The sequence below is a fragment of the Hippopotamus amphibius genome, chromosome 15 (assembly GCF_030028045.1).
Source record: "Hippopotamus amphibius kiboko isolate mHipAmp2 chromosome 15, mHipAmp2.hap2, whole genome shotgun sequence".
Taxonomy (NCBI): Eukaryota; Metazoa; Chordata; class Mammalia; order Artiodactyla; family Hippopotamidae; genus Hippopotamus; species Hippopotamus amphibius.
The window spans coordinates 9260495-9270846 of NC_080200.1; the positions used below are offsets into that span (position 1 = coordinate 9260495).

The 10352-nt window shown below is 35.4% G+C and overlaps 1 protein-coding gene across 1 annotated transcript; it reads right to left on the minus strand.

The window, feature by feature from the left end:
* Nucleotides 1–974: 974 nt before the first annotated feature.
* On the minus strand, nt 975–1904 carry LOC130837024 (olfactory receptor 7E24-like). The gene has a single exon (XM_057709772.1). The coding sequence runs from the start codon at nt 1902–1904 to the stop codon at nt 975–977; it is 930 nt and encodes a 309-aa protein (XP_057565755.1).
* Between the last annotated feature and the right edge of the window lie 8448 nt (nt 1905–10352).

Here is a 10352-nt window from a genome sequence, read left to right on the forward strand (position 1 = left end):
AAGCTTCTTACAGTCTGGACTGAACAGTCTACTAATGTTTTAATCTGTCCCTATACTCCAGTAAAATATCAGTGTACATGGTTGGATATCATCTTCTTCAGAGATTTTTAAAAGCTTATTTTCAGTAGCAAGATGGGAATAATTAGGTTTGTTTTTATATCAGGTTCTAATTAGTCTTATAAAATAGCATTTCCCCTTTCACCATTCCTTGTAAATATTTAAACAATATTGGATTGATTTGTACTTTGAATGACTGGTGGAATTTTTTATGAACACATTTTAATTCCAGTATGAGAATTTTAAGGCAATGATGAAAGTTCTTTAAATAAAAAAGGACTATAGGTTTGGCTTATACAATATTGTTTAATATATATTATTTTGTAATATATATATAGCTTATATATTTCCATTGGAAGGGCACAAGTGATAACTGATTATCCAAAGTAAATATTAGTAGTGCCTCCTTTCACTATCAAAAAGCCCTGGTTTGGACAAGAATTTAAGTATTCATCCTATCTGCTCAAGAATCTTCTCAAGATTATTAAGAGGTAAAATTTCATAGATGTCTTTGTCCTAAAGGTAGGATTTAGATTCTCTGAACAAATAGGAAAAATTATAGAAAAGTATAGAAGCTATAAATAACAAGAAAGAGAGAGCTATTATTATCTTGCAATGATAGAAATGAGACTGCTTATCACCAAGAGACCTGGGTAATGGATAAAGAAAGTGAGAAGTGTATACTGTTATACAGTACATAACCCCAGAGCCACTATGACTTAAGTGGTAAATCCAAAATAATCTCCTAATTTCATTAAAGTTATACCAAAAGGAACAATTGTGTAAACAAATGGCAAGGAGCCATATGGGTACCTATATACCATGTGACTGAAGATGCAGAATTACTTATTGTGCATATTGGATATTGCTGTGATTACCAGTCCTATGAACCAAAAAGGATAAGACAGATATTGAGATTAGGCTATTCTGCTGATAATCCTCCACAGGGCACTCTTGATGTCCTTGTTTCTCAGACTGTAGATGAAGGGGTTAGACATGGGGGTTACCATGGTGTACATCACCGAGGCCACTGCACCCTTCCTGGGAGAGGGGGAGACAGCTGAACTGAGGTACACCCCAAGTCCTGTTCCATAAAATAAGCAAACAACTGACAGGTGAGAGCCACAGGTAGAAAAGACTTTGTATTTCCCACCTGTTGAAGGGACTCTCAGAATGGAGGAAACTATTCGAATATAGGAATAAAGGATCCCTGAGACAGGAATACCACCAAAAATGGCACCACTAAAATAGATTATTATGTTATCGATGGAGGTGTCAGAACAGGCAAGATGGAGAAGTTGAGGAGGATCACAAAAGAAATGAGGAATTTCCACATTTGTGCAGAAGGTAAGCTGTGACACCATCAAGCAATGAATCTGGGAGTCCAAAAAGCTGCTGAAAAATGACACCAGAACCAACAAGCCACAGAGGCGCGGCTTCATAATGACTAGGTAGTGCAGGGGATAACAGATGGCCACCAACCGATCATAAGCCATTACAGCCAGTAGTAGATTGTCCGAACATCCAAAAAGGAAAAAAAAGGACAACTGAGTTAAGCAGCCCACATAGGTGATGGATTTGCTGTGTGTCTGGATGTTCACCAGCATCTTGGGGACTATGGTGGTGATGAAACCAATGTCAGCCAAGGACAGGCTGGAGAGGAAGAAGTACATGGGGGTGTGGAGATGGGAGTCAGAGATGACAGCCAGAATGATGAGCATGTTCCCAAGCACTGCCACCAGGTACATGGACAGGAAGAGCCCAAAGAGAAGGGGCTGCAGTCCTGGGTCATCTGAGAGTCCCATGAGGAGGAATTCTGACACGTGTGTAAGATTCTGTGCTTCCATGTAGATGGAACACCTATTGAAAAGAAAGAGATAGTTGAAAAAAACAAAACAAGACTCCCAGATAAGTGTGCATATTTTTGATTCAAGCAATTCACAGGTAAAATATTCACACTTGAGGACCATACACCTCCCCACACCTTCAGCAGTATTTCTATTTGGGCTCTTCTAAAAACTCTTTCCTTATTGATGTCTGTGTTACTCACCTAATTTTTTACAAACTCACTTTAGAGATATTAGGCTGAAGAGTATTAGAAAAGCAAGGACTTTCTGAGATAAATCCATGAACATAGTAAACTATCAGTCCCTGATTTTTAAAAAAATAAATATTTGATTTAAGAAAAAATTATTCTAATTAAAGAACACTATGAAGCACTCGAATGTACTTTATCTCATCCAGATTCTCTTGATTGGGAATATAACCCTTGAAGAGCTAAAACCACATTAATAATTCTAAATTTAAATTAAATGGTCACACAAAACTATAATTCAAAAAGGTACATGCACCCCTATGTTCATTGCAGCACTATTTACAATAGCCACGACGTAGAAACAACCTAAATGCCCATTGGCAGATAAATGGATGAAAGGATAGAGAAGATGTGGTATATATTTCTCAGCCATCAAAAGAATAAAATGATGCCATTTCCAGAAGCATAGATAGACCTAGTGATTATCATACTAAGTGAAATAAGTCAAAAAGAGAAAGACAAATATCATAGGATATCACTTATATGTGGAATCTAAAATACAACACAAATGAACTTACCTATGAAACAGAAACAGACTCACAGATGTAAAGAACAGACTTGTGGTTGCGAAGAGGGCGAGGGAGGTAAGGATTGGGGGTTTGGGATTAGCAGATGCAAACTAGTATATAGAGGATGGATAAACAACAAGGTCCTACTGTATAGCACAGGGAACTATATTCAGTTTCCTGTGATAAACCATAATGGAAAAGAATGTGAAAAATAATATATATATGTAAAACTGAGTCACTTTGCTGTAGAGTATAAATTAATACAACCTTGTAAATCAACTATACTTCAATAAAATTTAAAAAATAAAATAAAATGTGTAGTCTATCTTCAAGAAGAATCAAATGGTTATAATCTGATAGTTTTTATATGCCAATTATTCTTATTTTTTCATAATTTGGTTGTGACATTCATCTCTTATGGAGATAAGTGCTCACTTAAACATGTAGGTCATCTGGTCAAACTCTTCAAATTTAACTGAAATATATAAATATTTGGTCTTGCTGGATTTCATATTTTGATAAATATGCTTTTGTTAAATACACAAATCATAACAGCATCACTGACTAAAGATGGTATTAAATTACAATGCACTAATGATTAAGCAATAATGAACTTGTAATGAATATGCTATATGTATTTTTCATTTTTTTTGCAGTGTTTTTTTCTCACAATGCTATGTTATCTCAGGGAAATGTCTGAGGTTGAGTTTGTTTTTTTCCTGTTTTTGTTTGTAGAGGCTTGATAAAACTTCTTAAATATATCTCTAATTCTAAGCATTTGTGAATGGTTGATTTCTCATCAAATCCAACTCTCTTATGTACAGTTGAGAAACTTACAACCAAATCTAGGTCTGAAACCTGAAGTTAAACTTCCTATGTCAGTTTAAGTACTTCTCAAGTCAACCTTCTTTATAGGGGGATTGGATTTCTCTTAAATTTGAGTCCCTGAAGTCAATCAGGTCTTCATTTCTCCTGGCAGTCAAAACATGATTTAACTTGGTAAATGTGCAAATGGGAAAATAACAAAAATACTATTACAAACATTTGGTTATACAATTGAATTAACCTTATAGGGTTGCTGTAAGAAATTAAATTAAATAATAAATATGAAGTGCTTAGACAGTGGTTCCCAATGCTAGTTGATCATTATAATTACCTGTGGATCTTTTAAAAGTTCTGCTTGCAGGGCTCATACCCAGAACCAATAAAAGCAGAAAACAAATGTCTTTTGAGTATACCAAAATATAGTCCAAGTTGAGAACCGCTGATCCATTAATATTACATATTATTATTATTGCCATTCTTACCCTCTACCAATCTTAAAATATAAATATTTAATAATACTATCTTCAGAATTCATTTTTCTGCTTTATTGAAGTATAATCAACAAGTAAAAATTATATGTATTTAAGGTGTACAATGGGGTATTTGGATATATGTACACATTGTAAAATGACTTCCACAATCAAGCTAATTAATATATCCACTATCTCACATAGTTAAAATTTTTTGTGTGGTGAGAAACCTTAAGATCAAATAACTCTCATCAAATTTCGATTATACAATACAGTATTATTAACTATAGTCACAAAACTGTAAATTACAACTCCAAAATTTATTCATTCTGTGTACATAACTGAAACATTATATTCTTTGACCAACATCTCCCCGTTTCCTCCACAGCCCAATCCCCGGCAACCACCATTCTACCCTCTCCTTTTGTGAATTCGATCTGTTTAGATTCTACACATGTGAGATCATGCAGCATTTGTCTTTCTGTGCCTTGCTAATTTCACTAAGCATAATGTTCTCCAGGTTCATTCCTGTATCACAAATGGCAGGATTTCTTCCATTTAAAGGCTGGATAATATTCCAGTGCACACTTATATACCACTTTCTTTACCCATGCATGCATTGACAGATACTTAAGTTGTTTTCATATCCTGGTTATTGTGAATAATGCAGTAATAAATGTGAGAGTACAGACAGCTTCTTTTTTTGAAGTTCTTATTTTTTATTTTAATTTTTTTTTTTAAATATTGAAACATGGTAGTTTTACACTGTCACATTAGTTTCAGGTGTATGGCACAGTGATTAAGTTGTGTACGTGTGTGTGTAAATTCTTTCTCAGATACTTCTACCTCATAAGTTATTAAAAAATGTTGAGTATAGTTCCTTTTGCTATACAGTAGGTCCTTGTTGGTTATCTATTTTATATATAATACTGTGTATATGTTAAGCCCAACCTCCCCCTTCCCCTTTGGTTACCATAAGTTTGTTTTCTGCATACAGACAGCTTCTTGAGACATTGGTTTCATTTTCTTTGGAAATATACTCATAAGTTGATGTATACCCATGTGATATCAGAATTCATATTTATTACCAATAAAACTGGGTTTTTGGGGTGTTTTTGTTTTTGTTTTTGTTTTTGCGATCGCTATATGAACCCATTTCCCTGCACTTCAGTTGCCCAAATGCAAACTCTGTCATTAATTCAGTGGATATATTTTCCTTTCAGTGTCTCTACAGTACTAGTATTGATTTATGTATCCATATGCAGTTTTCTTGAAGCTTCCTAAATATTATCATACTACATATATTGTTTCCTTAAAAGTTCTGATTTACCACAATATCAAGTTTTAAGACTCTCTATGAAGTACATATATCTATTCCAAACACTTTAAATGATGCATAGTACAAAGTGAAGATAAATTTCATTTTATTTTTAATTCCGTATTGTGGCATTCCTAAGAAAATTCTTGTTTCCAGTGAAATTCTGCCCTTTGTAACAATGTGGATAGACTTGAGAGTATTATGCTTAGTGAAATAATACAGATAAAGACAACTCCTCTATATTATCAGTTATATGTGAAATCTAAAAACAAAACAAATGAATGTATATAACAAAACAGAAACAGACTCACAGATATGGAAACAAACTTTTGGTTACCAGTGGGGAGAGAGAAGAGGGAGGGGTGAGACAAGGGTATGGAATTGAGACACAAACTATTATGTATAAAATAAATAAGCAACAAATATGTGTTGTACAGAACAGGGAAATATAGCCATTATTTTGTAATAACTTTAAATGGAATGTAAACTATAAAAATATTGAATCACTATGTTGTACCCCTGAAACTAATATAAGATTGTAAATCAACTATACAAAAGAAAGGAAGGAAGAAAGGAAGGAAGGAAGGAAGGAAGGAAGGAAGGAAGGAAGGAAGATAGATTGACACTTTCCAGCCTCCACCATCTCTGTAAGAAACAAAGAAAAAAAGAATACTTGTGTCTCTCTCCATATCACAGAGTGAGGGTTTTTATAAAATGTGCACATAAAAAATAATTGATTTAAAAAATGGTTATTTGTAATTTTACTTCAATTAATTGTGTTTATTTTCCCAATAGAAAATCAGATAAAATCAACTATATTCTCTTATTGTCAAAATGTAGAATCAGAAAGATCTCCTGAAATCCACCTAATAATTGTCTTTCCATTACAGATCCACATGAAAATTCCCATCTTATATAGGGAATAATAATTCCATACCTTGATAACCAAAATGGGCTACAAAGTCCAGTACTATTCACACAAAACTATATGAAAAACAGTATTCATTCAATAAAGTTTCCTGCAAACCACTTCACTCGTATCTATAATTCACAGATAAACTCACCAAATACAGAGAGAAAGAATCCGGTTTCATCTCCATTTGCTCATCTGGGGCTAAAGCAGGTTTGAAAAGAACACAATCATAATGCTCTAATGGTAGGGAAAGACCCCTGGGATGGAAGTCAGGAGACCTTTGTCTGAGTCTCACATTTTTCACCTACTAACCATGGAGCATGTAACCTCTCACCCTCTCCCTGCTCTGGTATCCCTTACCTAGAAATGGAAAGAATAACACCTATCTCTAGGATATGTGTGGCACCTAACAGAGGTTGCACTTCATAAATAGTCAATTATACTTTTAAAATCAGAATTTGAATTATTATTGGAATAGTGGGTTTATTGATGAAATACAATCCCAAGAAATGTTTAATGGCCTTTTAAAAATGAATGGCCTTTTATCCTATTATATGGCAGAGAGATAGAAGCCTGTCATGTCCCAAGGAATTCATTCATGGAATAAGTAGAAATCTTAAAGTGTATCTTAGTTTAAGCAGGATACAAAATTAATGCACATCTCTCTACCTGAAAATAAGTTCAATTGTGGCATGCAAAAACCTGCTATCTTCTTGGGAGGTTTTACTGAAATTCATCACTGCTTGTCTAGTCTGGTCTTAGAATCATCCTAAATGAAAAGCAAGTCTAAGCGACTCCAGGAATTGATGTAAACATTTCAAATACCTTTTGCAGAGCAGCCTGCTATGCAAGACTTTTCTTCTGTAAGTCCCCGCTCTGTTTATAGCTAGGCTTAGACCACCATCTTCCTCCACCCCAACTGTGCTTCTCTTCAATCAGGTTTAATTTAGTGATGTTTATTAAGAACTACTGGGTAGGACAGATGTTCACCACAAGTAGTTAACATTTGCTGAGTCCCTGCTGTATGCCAGGACATTTTGCCTCTATTTGTAAATTCCTCTTGGCATTCCAGATCACCTACATATATATTTGTTCTTCAGATTGTCCTTTGAACTAGTTTTAACATCTTTCTGTTTCCCTTATGAATTAGCAAATTAAAGTCTTTAGCATGTAAAAAAAAATTAATGCACAGAAATCTCTTGCATTCCTATACACTAACAACGGAAGAGCAGAAAGAGAAATTAAGGAAACTCTCCCATTTAACATTGCAACAAAAAGAATAAAATACCTAGGAATAAACCTGCCTAAGGAGGCAAAAGATCTGTATGCAGAAAACTTTAAGACATTGATGAAAGAAATCAAAGACGACAGAAACAGATGGAGGGACATACCATGTTCCTGGATTGGAAGAATCAACATCGTGAAAATGACTGTACTACCCAAAGCCATTTACAGATTCAATGCAATCCTGATCAAATTACCAATGGCATTTTTCACAGAACTAGAGCAAGAAATCTTTCGATTTCTATGGAAACGCAAAAGACCCTGAATAGCCAAAGCAATCTTGAGAAGGAAAAATGGAGTTGGTGGAATCAGGCTTCCTGACTTCAAACTATACTACAAGGCCATAGTGGTCAAGACAGTATGGTACTGGCACAAAAATAGAAAGGAAGATCAATGGAATAGAATAGAGAACTCAGAAGTAAGCCCAAACACATATGGGTACCTTATCTTTGACAAAGGAGGCACGAGTATACAATGGGAAAAAGACAGCCTCTTCAATAAGTGGTGCTGGGAAAATTGGACAGCCACGTGTAAAAGAATGAAATTAGAACACTTCCTAACACCATACACAAAAATAAACTCCAAATGGATTAAAGACCTACATGTAAGGCCAGACACTATCAAACTCCTAGAGGAAAACATAGGCAGAACACTCTTTGACATCCATCAAAGCAACATCCTTTTTGACCCACCTCCTAGAATCATGGAAATAAAATCAAGAATAAACGAATGGGACCTCATGAAACTTAAAAGCTTTTGCACAGCAAAAGAAACCATAAACAAGACTAAAAGGCAACCCTCAGAATGGGAAAAAATAATTGCCTATGAAACAACGGACAAAGGATTAACCTCCAAAATATACAAGCAGCTCATGCAGCTTCATACCAAAAAAGCAAATAACCCAATCCACAAATGGGCAGAAGACCTAAATAGACATTTCTCCAAAGAAGACATACAGATGGCCAACAAACACATGAAAAGATGCTCAACATCACTCATCATCAGAGAAATGCAAGTCAAAGCCACAATGAGGTATCACCTCACACCAATCAGAATGGCCATCATCACAAAGTCTGGAAACAACAAATGTTGGAGAGGGTGTGGAGAAAAGGGAACTCTCCTGCACTGTTGGTGGGACTGTAAGTTGGTACAGCCACTATGGAAAACAATTTGGAGGTTCCTTAAAAAACTACAAATAGAACTACCATATGATCCAGTAATCCCACTCCTGGGCATATACCCAAAGAAAACCATAATCCCAAAAGAAACTTGTACCATAATGTTTATTGCAGCACTCTTTACAATAGCCAGGACATGGAAGCAACCTAAATGCCCATCAACAAATGAATGGATACAGAAGATGTGGCATATATATACAATGGAATATTACTCAGCTATAAAAAGGGATGAGATGGAGCTATATGTAATGAGGTGGATAGAACTACAATCTGTCATACAGAGTGAAGTAAGTCAGAAAGAGAAAGACAAATATTGTATGCTAACTCACATATACGGAATCTAAAAATGGTACTGATGAACTCAGTGACAAGAACAGGGAAGCAGATACAGAGAATGGACTGGAGAACTCGAGGTATGGGAGGGGGCGGGGGGTGAAGGGGAAACTGAGAAGAAGCGGGAGAGTAGCACAGACATATATATACTACCAAGTGTAAAATAGTCAGTGGGAAGTTGCTGTATAACAAAGGGAGTCCAACTCGAGGATGGAAGATGCCTTAGAGGACTGGGGCAGGGAGGGTGGGGGGGAATCGAGGGGGGGGGCGTCAAGGAAGGGAGGGAATATGGGGATATGTGTATAAAAACAGTTGATTGAACCTGGTGTACCCCCAAAAAAATAAAATAAAATAATTAAAAAAAAAAATAAGTGGTGCTGGGAAAATTGGACAGCAACATGTAAAAGAATAAAATTAGAACACTTCCTAACACCATACACAGAAATAAACTCCAAATGGATTAAAGACCTACATGTAAGGCCAGACACTATAAAGTATATCTTAGTTTAAAAAATCTCTCTCTCTCTCTCTCAAGAAAATATCCACATTTTTTATAAGTGAATATTGTAGATTCTATTACATAGAAGGTGATTGGTCCCTTAGAAAATCTGTGACATAGATGCACTCAAGCACTTTTTAATCTTTTGTCCAGTGCTGGGACATTTCTGGAAGGAAGAAAGCACCCAGTAAGTGGAAGCCATATTTCCTAAGCTCTGTTTTTGAGAGCCAAAGAAGGCTCTATTCAACATTTAACAAAAATTGTCTTTGCTGTGCACCTGAGTCTATCACAACGTTGTTAATCGGCTATACTCCAATATAAAATAAAAAGTTAAAAAGTTGTTATTTTTCTTGTGACTTACTCTGTGCCAAGCAAGGTATAGGTTCTGGGGAATCAGAAGTGAATTTTGATGGCCAAAAAGCATATTGAAAAGATGCTGCATATCGCTAATTACTAGAGAAATGCAAATCAAAACTGCAATGAGGTATCACGTCAAACCAGTCAGAATGGCCATCATCAAAAAGTCTACAAATAATAAAGGCTGGAGGGGGTGTGGAGAAAAGAGAATCTTTCTACACTGTTGCTGGGAATGTAAATTGGTACAACCACTATGGAGAACAGTATGGAGGTTCCTTAAAACAACTAAAACTAGAAATATTATATGACCCAGCAATCCTACTCCTGGGCATATATCTGGAGAAAACCATAATCTGAAAAGATACATGCATTCCAATATACATTGCAGAGAAATGTACATTTACAATAGCCAGGACATGGAAGCAACCTAAATGTCCATCGACAGATGCATGGATAAAGAAGATGTGATACATATATACAATAGAATATTAGCCATAAAAAGAGAATGAAATAA

Bases quoted from the DNA above. Each gene is read 5' to 3' on its own strand.
- LOC130837024 (XM_057709772.1), bottom strand. From the start codon at position 1,904: ATGGAAGCACAGAATCTTACACACGTGTCAGAATTCCTCCTCATGGGA.